The sequence below is a fragment of the Heterodontus francisci genome, chromosome 30, assembly GCF_036365525.1.
Source record: "Heterodontus francisci isolate sHetFra1 chromosome 30, sHetFra1.hap1, whole genome shotgun sequence".
Lineage (NCBI taxonomy): Eukaryota > Metazoa > Chordata > Chondrichthyes > Heterodontiformes > Heterodontidae > Heterodontus > Heterodontus francisci.
In genome coordinates this window covers 28,676,728-28,694,759 of record NC_090400.1, presented here as the reverse complement: position 1 = coordinate 28,694,759, position 18,032 = coordinate 28,676,728, and the positions used below count along the sequence as shown (strand labels likewise).

Below are 18,032 nucleotides of genomic sequence, written 5' to 3'. Positions count from 1 at the left end.
TGTTGTCAGTGTGTTTATCGTCACCCAGTCTTGGATGAGTTACAATTTCCTCCAGTTAAATATTAGACACTATCATCAGTACTCCCGCCACACCTCCATGCTCTCCCCACCTATTCCACCTCCCGCCTCCGGCCACTGTGGAACTAGATGGTTCGCTATCTTGGCATCCTTTTTGATCCTGAGCGGAGTTTCTGACACCATATCCTCGCCATCACAAAGGCTGCCTACTTCCAGCTCTGCAATATTGCTGCTAATGATCCTCAGACATGTCCAGGTAACTGACATTGTCTCTGCACCAAGCTCTTTGGGTAGACATATGTCTATTCAGCCCTCCATCACTACAGAAGCACCCATCTCTGGTCATGTCTGTAAAACTCTTCATCCCTTAGCTCCATGCAGCAACAGCAATTCCCAAGGAAATGCCAGCATCAGAGGGGGCTGTCAGAAAGCTTATTTAAATTCCCTTTATTGTCAAGGTGGCTTAAGAACAAGAGGAGGCCATTTAGCCCTACAAGCTTGTTCCACCATTCAGTAAGATCATCGCTGATCTACAACCGAACTCCATATAACATATATACTCCTTTGATTAACAAAAATGTAGAAAGCTCAGATTAAAAATTAACAATTGATCTAGCATCAATTGCCATTTGTGGAAGAAAGTTTCAAGCTTTCACTACCTTTGAGTGTAGAAGGGAATCCGACCTTCACTCCTGAAAGGTCTGGCCCTAATTTTTAGGCTATGCCCCCTAGTACTAGAGTCCCCAACCAGCAGTAATAGTTTCTCTCTATCTACCCTCTCAGCTCCCTTTAATATCTTGAAATAAACCCTAGTTTGTGTAATCTTGCTTTGTAATTTAACCCTTGGAGTCCAGGTAGCAATCTATTACATCTGCACTCCCTCCATCATAAAAGATATAATCCTCTATCAAACACAGCTAAAGTCAGATGGATATTATTCGGTCAATTGGTCTTTAGTATTCCAGTAACGTGCAATTAAATAACCTCTAAATAAATATTTAAGGACCATGGTTTAAAAATCAGGAACATTAATCACACTGCACACACACAGCAACATGATAAATGTGTTCTCACCATCCATATCGAGTCGCTGCATGATGATTGCAAGTTCCACCTCACTGGGCATGTAACCCAGGGACCTCATGGCCATGCCCAGCTCTTGCTTTGAAATGAATCCATTGCCATCACGATCCAAAACTCGAAAGGCTTCTCTTATTTCTGTTAATATATGTGAAAAAAATAACAGTTCCAATCTGGTAAAGAAAGAACGTACTTGCATTTATATAGTGTCTTTCACAACCTCAGGATGACCCAAAGGGTTTTTCAGCCAATAAAATACTTTTGAAGTGAAGTCACTGTTGTAATGTAGGAAAGAGGTAGCGCACAGCCAGGTGCCACACACCATAATGACCAGATCACCTGTGCTTTAGAGGCCTGCTACCCGACCCGAACCCAAAGGGACCCGAGGACTTGTGTCGGGTTCGGGTCGGGTCGGTTCGGGTCGGGCCAAGTCCAGGCCGAGTCAGGTCGGGTTGGGCCGGACACACACGGTAAGTACTCTGCTGGTAAGTATTGAAATTTTTTTTTAAAACTTACCTGAGCTGGGAGTCCGGGACGAAATTGAGTCTGCACAGTGAGCGAGTGACTTCTCTATGACGTCATCACGCATGCGCTGCAGCTTCGTGGAGCTTCCCAGTCAGAAGGTAAGTAAAGGGATAGTCGGATCGGGCTCGGGTCAGGTCGGGCCTGGGGCAAAATCGGAGGGACTCGGGCCGGGTCGGGCCCGGATCCACTGTGGTTCGGTTGGGTTCGGGTCGGGTTCTTTTTTCCCCCGACCTGAGCAGGCCTCTACTGTGCTTTGCTTTTCGCTGAATGAGTTAGATTAAAATTAACCCCTGATCTGCTTATGGAACTTGTAATCCAACAGAGTGAGGAAGCTTTCCTCTGTGCACTTATACTTAACAAAATTCTAAACTATTTCTTGATAGATGGCTTTATGATTTCATTATCGCGCACACAGGATTTTTCCCAGGAGGTCGCCATTAAAATAATTTATGACTTCATTAAACAAAATTACTGTCAGTCATGACAAAAAATAAACTCTGAAAAATACAACAGACCAGCTTATTCCATCTTTATCAATAAATGAGTAAAACAGATCTTAGGCAGCACGGACAGAAAGCCCCAGCTTCATTTCCTGGTCTCACTAATCTCAGTGGAAGCACTGTTATTGACCTGAGCGAGGGAGGAGAAAAAACAGCCAGTTTCACATTGTGATTCCCATCCAGTGTGACCTCTGCTGGGAATGGTAAGTTGTCTGTAGACATCAGTTGCAGACAGCATCAATCTGGAGTGTCCCCCGACTTGAAATATTCTCCATATAGGCCAAATTTGGTCAGCTGTTGAATTGGACTTCCATTGTCTTGTGGAACTCAGACAGGACAGGTTCTGACGTAAACTAGGATTTCCCACTTGGCCTTGTAGGAGATGGGGCCTTTGCCCAAACATGGTGGGTGGGGGATTCCCTATGTGGAGAGTTCCTAACTCCCCAGCCCATATAGGACTTGGCATTGGTCTGGAGGCTGGTATGCTTAATGCAGTGAGGCAACCTAGCTTCCAGAGAAGCAACGTGAGCCCTATCATAGGAGTCAAGGACAGAGAAATGGCTCCGATCCACAAAGGCGGAATTTTTTTTTAATCTTGGAAATTATTTTGGGATTGACCTCCTGATTAAGGAGTTCTCCAGGTTGCGGACAACACATTTCCCCACCCCCACCCCACCCCTCAACCCCCACTACCCCGTCCACCCACCCAGATTATGGAGTTTCTGGCAGCTGACAGGCTGAAATGGAATGGAAAAATCACCCCACTTATTGAGCCATATAACCAAAATGTTCCACCCAAACACTGGCCACAGGGACCCATGTGGTCGGGTTGGAAAATCTCCAGCATTGCAGTCCACAGGAATTGAAGAATAACCTCAAGGACACTGCTGTGCGTATTTCTGGAGAAGAATCAGGAAGATATTTATTAAATTGTGCTTTTCTCTTCATTTTCTTTGAATACTTTTGTTTATTAGTTAGGAAAATATTAGAGATAGAGGTAAAGACAGTTTGACTAACAGTTAAGAATCATCCAATCGGGTGATAGGGTCTGTTCACTTTACATTTAGTGTGGGAAGGTGATGTGCTACAATGATGGATGTATCAGGTGACCAATGACAAGAGGATGGGGCGGGGCTGTTGGGGCTGATCTATTTCAGAAGCTGACATTTGGCATTTAGTACAGCAAATATTAATGAAGACGTAATGGCAGAAAATGTAACTCATGACATCAAAGTGCATTATTCCTTCATTCACAAATGTGGCTGCTGGTTCTGGAACCCATTAGTTCTGGAAAAAGAGCAGATCACTCTCTCACGTTCTGACCCATCTACCTCAGATATGCCCAAAATCAGGCAGACAAGGAGTGCAAGGTGGGCCTCTCAATGCTTATCCACACTGCAGTTAAAACTAAGTGACCTTTATCCAGATCCTCTTTCTCAAAACTGGGTGCAATGTTTCTCACCCTCCAATATTCTGGGATGCATTTAAGGTCATGTAACCTCCAGGAATCAGTCCTACCAGAGTTGAGAACCCTAAGGCTAACCAAATGCTCAAGCAATATGATGAAAGGTTATCTATCGGAAGCGTTAACTCTGTTTCTCTCTCCACATACTCAGCATTTTCTGTTTTTATTTCAGATTTCCAGCATCTGCATTATTTTGCTTTTGGCCGAATAAAACTATCAGTACCACTTCCTCATCATCTTCGGCATGATGTCAAAAAGTACCAAAATGTCAGAGTCAGTGAAGATACTCTCAAGACGCAGGAAGGTAAGACACAGGGGTCAATTTTCATGGGAAATGCAGCATTAACAGCCATTAAGGGTTTGAATATGGGATCTGTAAATTTATCACCTCGTGTACCCCTGATGATCTATAACTTCACAGGGGTTTTTCAATATCTGCCTCATTAACAACTAAACTCCTCTCTGTCTCCACAGTTGCAGGTCATGGCTTCAAAGAGAATTGAAAACAGGTGCAAACTCAATTTTAAAATGAAAACCATCAAATGTAACTCATTCTGCTGGCAGCACCCAGAAAAAAAATGAAATTTGGACACGGGGATCATAGCCTTGGATAAGCAGCAGTCCCAGCCCTACTACACCAAGAGCTCATTATCATGCCCACTGACTCCCTCATGATGTATTGCCAGCACTTCATAGATCTTCTACCTAGCTTCATTGAGCACTATTGAGTATCTCTCCCTGAGGATTTATTAGTTTTGAGCCTTGAATAATAATCTGCCTTTCTGTTTTTGCCACCAAAATGGATAACATCTCTGTTAGCGATAGCAAGTTAATTGTAGATCATCCCATGAAGAGAGGGATGTCAATAAAATATTTTCTCTCGTGAATATTTCCAGGCAATAGCAATTCAATACTTTAACCTTTTTTTGTTCAATCCTATTTGCATCTTTAAGGAATCTCAATTCCACTTTGCTAGCCCTCTTGTTATAATATGGAAGTATTTTCTACTACTGTATTTGATTTCTTCAGCAACGCTCAATTCTATCTCTTTACTGCTCATCCAGTTACCTTTTTCTTTTAACACTTTTCCCTATAGAAATGTATCACGTGCCACCTCACGCATTCTAATCAACATATTACCTTGATTCCATATCCCTTGCCTAACAGAAATCCATCAATCTCAATTTTGAAATTTTTGATTAATTTAGCTTCAACAGCTTTTCCAGGGGAGAGTTCCAGATTTCTAATACACTTTGTGTTAAGTGCTTCCTGAATCCATGTGTAAATGACCTAAGTCTAATTTTAAGTCTAATTGTTCTGATTCCCTCACCAGAGGTAATAGTTTCCCCATAGTTACCCTATCAACTCTTTAAATACTGTGATCTCTTTCAGAAACTGACATTTGGCTTTGAGTACAGCAGGTACAAATGAAGATGTAAAGGCAGAGAATGCGATTGTTGACATCAAAGTGCATTATTCCTTCATTCACGAATGTGGCTGCTGCTTCCCGTACCTGTTAGTTCTGGGATGCATTTAAGGGGAAGCCAGATAAACACATGAGGGAGAAACTAATAGATAATGCTGATAGGGTTATAAGGTTTTAAAATTCTCATCCTTGTTTTCAAATCTCTCCTTGGCCTTGCCCATTTCTGTAATCTCCTCCAGCTCTACAACCCTCCAAGAACACTGCATTCCTCCAATTCTAGCCTCTTGAGCATCACCGATTTTAATCGCTCCACCATTGGCGGCCATGCCTTCAGCTGTCAAGGCTCTAAGCTCTGGAATTCCTTCCCTAAACCTCTCGCCGCTCTACCTCTCTTTCCTCCTTTAAGACACTCCTTAAGACCTACCTCTTTGACCAAGTTTTTGGTCACCGGTCCTAATGTCTCATATGGCTCGGTGTCAAATTTAGTTTGACAACATTCCAGTGACGCACCTTGGGATGTCTTACTATATTAAAGATGATATATAAATGCAAGTTGTTGTTTTTAGTGACGGATGGGAGGAGTCGTGTGTGGAGCACAAACACCTGCATGGATGTGTTGGACCAAATGGCCTGTTTCTGTGCTGCACATACTATGTAGTACTCTCAGTCAGCCTCACAGCTCCAGAAGTCTCTCTAACAAAAACTTACTTTACACCTGAAGACCTTACCTGAAAACTTACTGAGGAATTCATTTGGCTTGCTTAACTACTCCTTCAATTCAAACAGGACGTCAGCAAAATCTAGTTGTTCATTTGACAGTTAACCTATTTCATTTGAAAACATCAAGACCATCGTCACACAGCCTTACATAAATTATTCACAATATATATTAATGATATAGATGAGGGAATTAAATGTAATATATCCAAGTTTGCAGATGGCACAAAGTTGGGTGGGAGTGTGAGCTGTGAGAAGGATTCAGAGAAGCTCCAGCATGATTTGGACAGGTTGAGTGAGTGGGAAAATACATGGCAGATGCAGTATAATGTGGATAAACGTGAGGTTATCCATTTTGGTGGCAAAAACAGAAAGGCAGATTATTATCTGAACGGCGATAGATTGGGAAAGGGGAGGTGCAGTGAGACCTGGGTGTCCTTGTGCACCAGTCGCTGAAAGTAAACATGCAGGCAGTTAAGAAGGCAAATGGTATGTTGGCCTTCATAGCGAGAGAATTCGAGTACAGGAGCAAGGATGTTTTGCTGCAATTATACAAGGCCTTGGTGAGACCACATCTGGAGTACTGTGTGCAGTTTTGGTTTCCTTATCTGAGGATGGATGTTCTTGCTATGGAGAGAGTGCAGCAAAAATTCACCAGACTGATTCCTGGGATGGCAGGACTGACGTATGAAGAGAGATTGGGTCAATTAGGCTTGTATTCGCTAGAGTTTAGAAGAATGAGAGGGGATCTCATAGAAACCTACAAAATTCTAACAGGACTGGACAGACTAGATGCGGGAAGGATGTTCCTGATGGCGGGGGAGTCCAGGACCAGGGGTCACAGTCTAAGGATAAAGGGTAAGCCATTAAGGACTGAGATGAGGAGGGATTTCTTCACCCAGAGAGTGGTGAACCTGTGGAATTCTCTACCACAGAAAGCAGTTGAGGCCAAATCATTAAATATATTTAAGAAAGAGTTAGATATAGTTCTTAGGGCTAAAGGGATACAGGGAGAAAGCGGGAACAGGGTACTGAGTTTGGATGATCAGCCATGATCGTATTGAATGGTGGTGCAGGCTCGAAGGGCCGAATGGCCTACTCCTGCCCCTATTTTTCTATGTTTCTATGTAGACATCAGCACAGTTACAAAATTGCAATCACCTCCAGCTCCAGGTTATGTGAAAATCACTCATTCGTTTTCTCCTGGCAAAAAAACTCATTCCAACAGATTTTGAATATTGTCCCCAACAGCACATATCAGAAAATGGTGTGCACATTGCCTATGACTTTCTACCCATTGAAATCATAAGACTAGAAATTGGATCACTCCCAAATCAAGATGTAATCCTGCTGCTGAAAACACCATTGGGGTGGGTGATAGGACCACCGGGACTTTATCCACTAGTCTCATATGTTTATTATCACTGCCCCAGAGACAAGTCACAGGTTGCAGAAAGTAGGAAGAGCATCCAGCGCCAGCCAAGATGGTAAGCAGAATCTGGGCTGTGTGGGAGAAAGCAAATCTGTGGGGAGCGGGATTGAAGGCGGGAGTTGAGAAGGGGGGTGTTGCGGGGGGAGGGATGCGTGGGGGGGGGGGGGGGGGGGGATGCAGTGTTCGGCAACTGCCCATGAAATTAATGTGGTAAGTATAAAGATTACAACTGACCTTTAAGGACCATTGGATGACTGACAGTTGCCTGAGAATACTGGCGGTGCATTCTGCACTCAGTCACAAATGAATTTTGCCAAGTAAGCCTGAAATATGCGTTAGGCCCCCTATTTGCATATGCAATGGGTCAACACCTGTTTCAGGTGCAAGCCCTGGACGCCTATGAACGAGCCTTTGCCAATATGGCGGGTGGTGCACTTTCAACACAGAATGTGCACCTGCATGCCACCCTGCCATTTTAGACACCAAGATGCCCATATTATGCCTCATAATTCTAAAACAGAATTGACAGCAGTACAGGTCTGGGAAAATCTACGCGATTCTTTCCTGCTGTCACTCAGTGATCCCGCACAGATCTAAATTAAGACAATTATTCATTTAAGTATTCTTGCATGCATTCTGGAGCTTTAAATGCCTGGCACAAGCAGTTTGCACACACTGTAGTGCACAGAATGTAGCCAGTCGCAATGAATTGGAAACCAAACATGCTCAATGTCTATTTGCCCGATTTTCCAATCCCCTTGTTGTGCACCTGCGCAACTGGCATAGCGGATGACAAATCAGTCCTTACGTATGTTAAATTGAGTTATTAACTGAATGTCTTTGCAGAAAATATGAATTAGATATCTAGAGATGTATAGACTGAAGGATTCAGCACCAATCTCAGGAGGTAAGATGAATTTTTCTCCAATATAAAATAAAAATGATAAATTCCAGAAGACTGGGTATTTAAAGATTTAAATTTGTGTGTTGGCTAAGATTCACCATCCATTTGGCATCCCCGGGATCCAAAATTCGCTGGTGGCAGGTTCCTCACCCTTGGATTGTATTCAAATATTTAGGCCCAAGTGTGGTATTAATGAAACAGATGGACTCAAAAAGCTAACTTTGAATATAACATGAAATTACTATGAAGCTCGGCCTGTCTAATTTACAAACTGGAATCTCATTCTTCAGCTGCAGTGTGCTCCAGTGATCTAAATCTTGGTTTTACTACAGGCACTTTTGGTCCTGACACTAAAATGCTGTCAAGTCTACCAGCAATGTAGATTGTTCCTGTTCGCACTGCCCTGAATCAGCAGGGAGATCAGAGCTGTAAATTTTACTGTCTGCAATTTCTTTCATTGCTGAATAAATGCTAATGAGGGAATGAGTGCGTGAGAAATACATTACTGAATAATCAGACCCTGTCCTTAGCCTCCAGCTGAAAATGTTACCGGGGTCTTTCTAGAAACTACTTTAAGATGAAAGGAGGTTCAAAGCTATTTGAATCTGAATATTGTGTAGTTGGTTTCACCAATGTCCAGAGGGGATCACTGCATGAATTTCACAGTCAAATTAAGGGCAAATTATTGAAGTTGCCAGATTCCTTCCAGCACCAAACTTGGTGGTGTAGATAGGATAAGTAGTGAACTTGGACCCTTTTTGTTCTGTAGCCACATAACAGATAAGGTCAACAGCCTCAGACTGGCTTGACAGTACTAACTGTTGTTTGTCGATGGATGAATAAACATTGAAGACAGACAAAATATAATCTCATTATCTGCACTTAATTTTTTGATAACTGATTTTTGTTCAGTTTGAGCCTCCACAGTGAATGTGCATCATGGACACACCGGGCTGCAATACTTCACTATTCAGGTGACGCTTCCTCGGCTGACATTTACTTTCAGCATCAGCAAGCAATGGATCTCATGGTAGGAGCTGCCTTCATGGATGGCTTCTCGCCATTTTTTCTTATCTTCAGCAATCTGTTCCCACCTCTATTTTGCATTCTTTGAGTCACTTTGAAGCAGACTTTATATTTCCTTTGCTGTCATCCATGAGATTGCTTCCCAGTTGTCAATGCAACATTAAAGATCTTCTCTGGGATTAATAGTACAGATGTAATATCTACAGATCTAGCCATCAATAATACAATACATTTTCCTTTGTTATTTTTAAATCTACTGTGTTCTATCTTGTCTTGGCTTATTCAAATTAAATAATTTAAGAAGAATTTCTGGATTGATTGATGAATCAATTAATTATAAGAGCAAGATGGGCCTAGACATCTGATCATACCCAAGACATACGCACACTCCAGACGGCCACTAGTGTTGGACCAGGTAATGTATATTTGTGCTGCCTACTGATTCTGATATGGTAGGTGTACAGACAGCACTACCCACACTTCTCACTGGCTGGACAGAAGTACATACAGAATACTCATATTCGTCTCATAGTTCACCCAATAAAGCAACAAGATTCTCTGCTTTTTAACATAACTAAAATGAACATAATCTCACATTTCACATTACTTTAGTTTTGGAAGGCACTTGATCCCCTCAATGGATCCGTTTTTATTTACACCTCTTTCAGCACCTCTAAGGAACCAGCAGCAAAAGGGGTATTCTGTCAATTTCTCGAGCTGTTTATTCTGTCAGTTTCTAGAACTGTTCAACCCAAGTCTTTAAGGTACACAGGATAACACCAGTTAACTGAGATGACAATGTGAGAACCAAAAACATAATTTAAATATTTTTAATGAAGCATTAAGTATGGAACAACCTCATGATGAGTGGAATTTCAGTCTATGCTTTGAGAATATTGGTGATACAAGAATTGTTCACTGATCCACAACCTAAAACCATGGGCTGCATTTTAAGAGTCCGCCGCTGAAGTAGGCGGCGGGCGTAAAAAAAATGTGGCCCGTGCACGCGGGCACCATGTTATGGAGCCGCTATTTCAAACATGGCGGCTAATTTGCATGGCCGTGGCGCCCGCCCCGCGATAACATGGAGGGGGTGGGCGGGCCATCGCCGGAAACAGCATCCAGCGCCAATGCGCCAGCACCATTTTTAAAGGGCTTACAGCCCTTCAATGTAGATTTAAAAATTAAAAGGCTAAGTCAGTTCAATTACCAAAAAACAGAATTAAAATACCATTAAATTCATTTTCCCATACTCCCAATGGCATTTCTAAACATTCCTGCCTTTTTCCTCCCTGGAATTTATTCATTAAGAATTTGATCTTTCACCCTCCCTGCCTTTGCACTTTACCCCTTCTCATCACCCCCTCTGACCAATCCGTAGCGATGTCACCCCACCCCACCCCCGCTACACAGAGAAACAATCCTCCTCCCCCTCACCAAAGATGTCGCGCCACGTTTCACCGAATGGGGATTCGAAGGCGTGGCATGGTCGGCCACCAAAATGATGATCAGTACAGCAATTAAGGAGGCGGTGGGACCCTCATTAAATCAGGTATGTAAATTAGTTTATATATTGAGATGGGGGTCCCGTCGGCGAGCGGCGGGGTAGCTGCCACAAGGCCTCGCTGCCGCCAAGATCAGCATGGGGCCTGTCACCGTCGGGATTGGTGGCGGGCCTACACTGCGCCAATCTTCATTGCCCCCCACCAAAATTCCCAATGGCAGAGGGGCTTTAAAATTCAGCTCAATATACCTGCCTTTGCCCCATATCCCTTAATACCTCTGGTTGCCAAAAATCGTATCAATCAATCTCAGATTTAAAATTAGCAATTGATCTAGCATCAATTGCCATTTGCAGAAGAGAGTTCCAAACTTCTACAATCCTTTGCTTATAGAAGTCTTTCCTAATTTTACTCCTGAAAGGTCTGGCTCTAATATTTAGACGATGAGCCACCAATCCCCACCCCCCCCTCCCCGAGTCCTGGACTCCCCAGCCAGAGAAAATAGTTTCTCTCTATCTACACTATCTGTTCGCTTAATATCTTGAAAATTTCAATCAAACCAGCCTTTAGACTTCCAAATTCCAAGGAATACCACCCTAATTTGTGTAATCTCTCCTCGTAATTTAAGCCTTGCAGTCTAGGTATCATTCTGGTAAATCTATGCTGCACTTCCTCCAAGCCAATGTATCCTTTCTAATGTATGGTGCCCAGACTGCTTACAGTACCCCAGATGTGGTTTAACTAGGGCTTTGTGTAGCTGTAACATAATTTCTACCCTCTTGTATTCTAATCCTCTAGATATAAAGGCCAGCATTCCATTAACCTATTTGATTATTTTCTATACCTGTTAATGAAATTTTACTGATTTATGTACCTGAACCCCAAGTCTCTATGGACCTCCACTGTTTCTAGCTTTTTACCATTAGAAACTACTTTGTCCTGTCCTTTTAAGGTCCAAAATGGATGCCCTCACATTGAAATCCATTTGCCACAGTTCTGCCCATCAACTTAATCTATTAATATCTCTTTTTATTTTTATGCTTCCATCAATACTATTTGCCCCCATTTTTGTGTCATTGGTAAAGTTAGATGATGGGATAGAAAGTCACGAATCCAAGTGATTAATAAATGCGGTGAATAGTTGACACCCCAATACAGATTCTTGCAGCACATCGATAGTCATTGTTATACTTCAGAAAGCAACTGGTGAAAGATAGAGCTGCAGCCAATCTTTATACACTTTTATAACCATTTATTTACAGAGTTATACATTACAAGCATGCACCTCCTAATCCAGAGTTTTAGTCTGTGCCTATTTATAGGCGCACAAGTGAATCATCAGTTAATGTCCACCATCTTCCTATGATTAAACACAATGAATATACAATCAACAGTCACAACCTGCCAATTAGAATACCTGCCCATTATCCCTATTCTCTATCTCCTACATTCAACCAATTTCCTAAGCAGGTCAATAATTTGCATTCAATTCCATGAGCTTGAACTTTAGCTAATAGTCTCTTATGGTAGACTTTATCAAAAGCCTTCCAGAAGTCCATATAAGTAACATCCAGAGACATTTCACTGTCCACTACTTCAGTCACCTGTGCAAAAAATTCAAACAGATTTCTCAGACATGACCGACCCTTTACAAGTCCATGTCGGCTCTCTCTGATCAGCTAAAAACTTTTAGTGTGTTCAATCACCCTATCCTTAATTAATGACTCTATTAATTTCCTGGCAACAGATGTTAGGCTAACTGGTCAATAATTGCCTGGTTTCCCTCTGTCACCTTTTTAAATAGGGGAGTGACATGTGCAATTTTCCAATCTAATGGAAGAGTTCCTGAATCGAGAACCATATTGGATGATTTATCTGCAATGTTTTCACCTACTTCCTTTAAAACACTCAGATGGAAGCCATCTGGTCCTGGGGATCTGACAGTCTTTCCTACCATTACTTTCTTCGTTACTATTATTTTTCTTGTGTTAATTTTGGTGAGTCCCTGATTCTATATTAATTTCCTTGGGATATCAGGCATACTGAGCTCTTACTCTACTGTAAATACTGATGCAAGTAATTATTCAGCATGTCTGCCACTTCCTAATTTTCATTGACAATATCACCGTTATCAGTCACATATCATCTGGACAAGTAGAACAGCCTTTTCCAAGAACAGAATCCATAAAATTGATTGAAAACCTCTCAGAAAGACAAGTAAATTAATTAACATGCATGGTTAGTGAAAAATATGAGAAAGGAAAGAGCTGCAAATATAAAACTTATTTACAAAGCACCGTTCAATTTATAGACCTAGGCCTTTCATTGTTTTTCCCATCGAGCAGATAGGTTAAACTTCTATTATAAATATAACCACGTTTCCTCTTTTTCTCTCATCTGTACATTTCAACATTGTACAAGTCCAGATCTTATACACAAATTGAGCAGAGTAATGGTTACAACACTGACCGCAGGGCAAATATGTTTATGTACCTTCAGTCAAAAGAACATTACTATTAACACTATCTTTTCAGTCCTTTAACCATCTTCCGAGAATCATAAACCCTAATTATAACCCAGCCCTCCTGCGGGTTTTTAAATGACCGAGGTTGCAAGGGGTAGGGGTGTTCATAGTTGCACCATGTTCCTAACCCACGCTGTTTTAATTGCCAGGATTCGGGCACCACAAAGGCTGCCTGCTCCAGGCAGTAGGGCCTAATTAAAATGGGAAAATCATGTCTTGTTGACATCAATAGTGCCACAACATGAATTTAATCCCGCAATGGGAGCCTCAAGCGGTGCCGAACCTGTCAGCAAAAGGTGGCAGCAATCAACATATGGCCAGAAGAGGCCCAGCTTTCTCTTTCATTTACATTTTCTTTAAGTTGCTTGTGCCCTAGGAAGGGCACGAGTGCTCCAACAAGGAGATTGTGGGTTTCCTCTCCCTTGGGCTTTTCCCTTGCGCAAGCCCGACCCCCACTGACCTCCGCAACCTGCCCAGAGCCACCCCCCTCCCTACTCACTAACCTATCTGGGTACCAATCCATTAGGTCCCTGGTAGTGCTGACCTCCCATCAGACTTCTCACTCCGTCGCTAAGTCTTCTATCATTCACATCGGCTTCAGGTGGGAGACAGTGTAAAGAGATATAAATGAGGTCAGAGTTAAAATGGCCCAGGCTTCACGCCAAGACGTCAGTGGGAATTTCCCTCCCACCCCGCAACCTGCCCACCTCGAATGCAAACGGAGTTAAAATTGGGACTATAGAATTTTTATAGCACAGGAGGCAGGCATTGGCCCCATCACACTCGTGTCAGTTCTGAAAGAATTTTCCACTTAGCTCCAATCCCCTGCCTTTCCCCCATGCCCTTTCAAATTTTTCTTTTTCACTCTCTTTTAAATAGATTTTGCTTGCTCTTCTTGTTATATTTTTGGGTAATCTGCCACCATTTTGTATATTTGGTTAGGCTAGCTAGGAGAGATTACCAAGTCTTCTGTAATTTTACCACTAACTCATTTATTACATATGAACTATATACAGCTTTACATAAGCCTGTATGACTTCTCTGAAGCCACGTTGCTTCTCCATAGAGTCTCTCTCACATGTGATCTCTTACATCATCATGGTGGGAGGTATTCCTCACACTTTCTCAAGCATTAACCCTTTCAAACCCTTACACCTCATTTTTTTTCATATATATATTTACACATCCATTTTTTATTTTTACTATCCCATCTCCCTACACGTTTCTGACATCACAGATTTAATCTGTCAGGAGGCTTCATAACTCTCACTGATCATGTTGTTGTTAGACACTGAAGATTGGTAGTTTTCCTCTGAATTCTTGTTTCTTGTATTGGATGGCCTTCACTGAGGTTTGTAGTATCTGGTGCTTTCTGAATTTCAGGTTCAGCATCTAGTTTGTCCAAATGCATTGCTACGAGTGCTTCTATATTTTTAAGATTTTTTTTGAGGACTCATGTATTTTAGAACCGGACATTGGTTTATTTTGGGAAAGCTGAAAAAACTCCAAGGATTTTTTTTACCAGGGTCACTGAGGGGTCTGGCTTTGAAAACAAATAGTTACTGCAAGGCACCTGTTTTCAAATAATTACTCAACAGGGGTTGTTTTTGACTTGTTTACAGAGAAGTGACAGGTCAAGATTTATAGAGGTCAGGAGGCTTGTCTCATGACATTGTTTATGGTTTTGCTTTCGACAGTGAGTTAGGATATGGACAATGATTTGAAAAGACAGCTGGAGAAAACATTCCAAGAAGAACAAACCACCCCAACTCAGTCTGTTCCAACAGTTTGGAAAAAGCCTGCCTGTTTTCCACCTCTCGAGCAGCTTAAAAGCAAGTGTAAGAAGCAGACTGAAATTGTGGCTGCATTCCTCCTGTAAGGCCAGTTTCTGAAACCTCTGTTGCGGCAATTCCTGGAAAGCTACCCAAACTGATCTTCAACGTCGCCTGAAAAGAACTGTTCTAGGAAGATCCCAGTGACAGCCGTCTATACGCATTTGAGGCGTCAAACCAAAACAAAGGCCATCTTTCCATATCTTCTCTTTCCTCTTCAAGAATGAGCAAGTATTTAAACCAAGTGTTCTTTTGTCTGTTTTTTTTTTGTAATAGAGCTCTAAAACGCAAATCCCTTTATTTTTCCGGTTAACCGGTATATATGTATGTGTGTGGTGACAGAGTGTGTGACGGGCTAAGGTAAAAAGGGAACTTTAATATTTCAATCTATGTGTTTATGCTTTACTTCATTACTGGTTAAGACTTATTTTATAATAAACTTATAATTTTGTTGTTTATTTGTTGGTGTGTTTCATTCTGGAATAAAACAGAGTCTATGATTGACCATATCTGTAAGTGGGAAAAAATTTAAATATATGTTGTGACCTGTGAAGTGGACCTAGAATAAACAGTGCACTCCTCCCATCTCGGTCGTAACAGTATGACTGATTGATGTCTTTAATCATTAGAAATAAGACTTCTCCTGTTTCTTCTTATTTAGTACAAACTTCAGCAGGTACTATAAGATCTATATTGATTCTCATCTGTCTGGACGATAACTCCTTCTCTGCCTTGGTGTCATACCCATACCTTTTCTCCTATTAACTTTGGTAGGTTCTAGGTATGGTATTTCCTATTATAAGCTTGTTGCTTTTGGTAAGACTTTTCTGTCTTGAACTCTCTGATAATCCTAGACTTCTAGTCCTGCAAGTAATTTTTTGGGTAGAATGGGAAGTTGTGTTCGAAGCTTCCTTTCCATCAACAGTTCTGATGGTGCTAATCCACATAGCAATGGAGTAGATCTACACTTATAGGAGTGCTGTTTGAAAATCTTCATTTTTCTTTAACAGTGCTTTGACAGTTCTGACTCTTTCAGCTTCACCATTGACTGAGAATATCTAGGGGAACTTGCAAGATGTACAAATCTATAGTTTTCTGCGAAGTGCGTAGTTGTTTGCAAATTGTGGTCCATTATAGGAAAATCTCTTGTCAGGAATACCATGTGTCGCAAAGATCTCCGATAAAGCTCGAATGACTATCTCAGTAGTTGTTGTGTGCAAACGTTTAACTTTAATCCACCTTGAAAAATAGTCGATGATAATCAGGTAGGATTTTCCATTAATCATGAATAGATCCATCCCCATACGCTCCCACGGTCTGGTTGGAAATTTGGTTGAAATAAGGGATTTTCTCTGATCCTGCCTGTGCACTGTGCTTACCTGGTAATTAGAAATCATTTCTGCTCTATCTCTCGATATTCCCGGCCACCACACGGACAACTGAGTCCAAGCTCTGCATTTCGTGATCCCCATGTGGCCCTGGTGTATTTTCTCCGAGATTCTGCCCGCAGTGTGTCTGGAATCACCAGTGTCTTGTCATATACCAGCAAATGATCCACACTATTGAAGTGTCTTCTGTGTTCGAGGAAGATTTTCATCACCTGACCACTGGGACACTGCTGCGGCCAACCTTGCATGCAATATTGGCGGATATAAAAGCATTCCTCATCTTGCATCTGAGCATGACAAATTTCTTGGAGCTTTTTTGAACTTGCCAGCCATTGTGATGCAGTGAACTAAGAATATGACTCAAATTCATTAATAAAGTTAACATCCTGTTGTATAAGATGGTCAACGATAGCTCTGGACAATGCATCTGCTGTCGTTTGGTGCTTGCCCTGTACGTATACTGTTTCGTACGTGAATCTCATTAGCCTCAACAGGAATCTCTGCATTCTCGAAGGCATACTAGCCAGTTCCTTTTCATCAAGTAAGGCAACGGTCAGCGACACCCTGGTCCACTCCTCCATTACCCCCCGACACCTCGTCCCCTTCCCATGCAATCGCAGGTGGTGTAATACCTGCCCTTTGACCTCCTCTCTCCTCACCATTCAAGGCCCCAAACACTTATTTCAGGTGAAGCAGCGATTTACTTGTACTTCTTCCAGTTCAGTATACTGTATTTGCTACTCATAATGTCGCCTCTACATTGGGGAGACCAAACGCAGATTGGGTCACCGCTTTGCAGAACACCTCTGCTCAGTCTGCAAGCATGACCTCGAGAATGCTTGCCATTTAAACACCCCCCGCTCCCCCCCACCCCGCTCACATGCCCACATTTCTGTCGTTGGCCTGCTGTAATGTTCCAGTGAACATCAACGCAAGCTCGAGGAACAGCAGCTCATCTTCTGATTAGACACTGTACAGCCTTCCGGACTCATTGAGTTCAACAATTTCAGAGCTTGACTGGCCTTTTTTATTTTATTTCATTGTTTTTTAACCATGTGTCTGCCTTAAACTTGGTTTTTCATGTTTGTACTTTTGGGCAGAGCTGTTCATTATTCTGCCATTAACACTCTCTCTGGGTTACTGCTTTACCTTTCACAAAACCATTAGCACTCTCTTTGCCTTTGTCTCATGACATCTTTGTCATTTAATCTCTCCTGCTCTCTGCCCGATCACACACCTTCCCTTTTGTTCTAACCTTTCTAAGCTTCACACTTCTAACCTTTGCCAGGGTGCCTTCTTTTCTGGTGCTTCTTTTACAGCCCTGTGCTTATGGAACTGAACAGTGGCTGGAGGTTTCCTGAACCAAGTTTTTCTTCACCTCTCAGGATTGCTCTGTTCTTCTGGACCTCTGCTTATTTCACCAGCTGAAATGCTTTGTCCAGGGTGAGGTCTTCCTTAGATGGCAATAAATCTGATATGAATTCATCAGCAATACCTACTACAATGCAGTCTCTTAGTAATTCTGCTTTTAGGTCTCCATATTCACATTCTTCAGTTAGTCTGTAAAGGTCATTAATAAAAGCATCAACTGTTTCACCTGGTTTCTGGACCCTTTTGTTAAATTTGGCCCTTTCTCGAATCGTATTGCTCCTCAAGTTAAAATAGTTATCAAAGGCTTTTAAAATTTGTCTGA

General features: G+C 42.0%; 1 protein-coding gene across 3 annotated transcripts in view; it reads right to left on the bottom strand.

Moving 5' to 3' along the window:
• The window catches only part of caln1 (calneuron 1), a 330,421-nt gene that overhangs the window by 291,139 nt on the left and 21,250 nt on the right, over positions 1 to 18,032 (bottom strand). For all 3 annotated transcript variants that reach the window (XM_068009959.1, XM_068009960.1, XM_068009958.1), the window contains exon 3: positions 1,093 to 1,236. In XM_068009959.1, the coding sequence (XP_067866060.1) occupies positions 1,093 to 1,236 (144 nt within the window). The remainder of the gene's footprint in view (positions 1 to 1,092; positions 1,237 to 18,032) is intronic.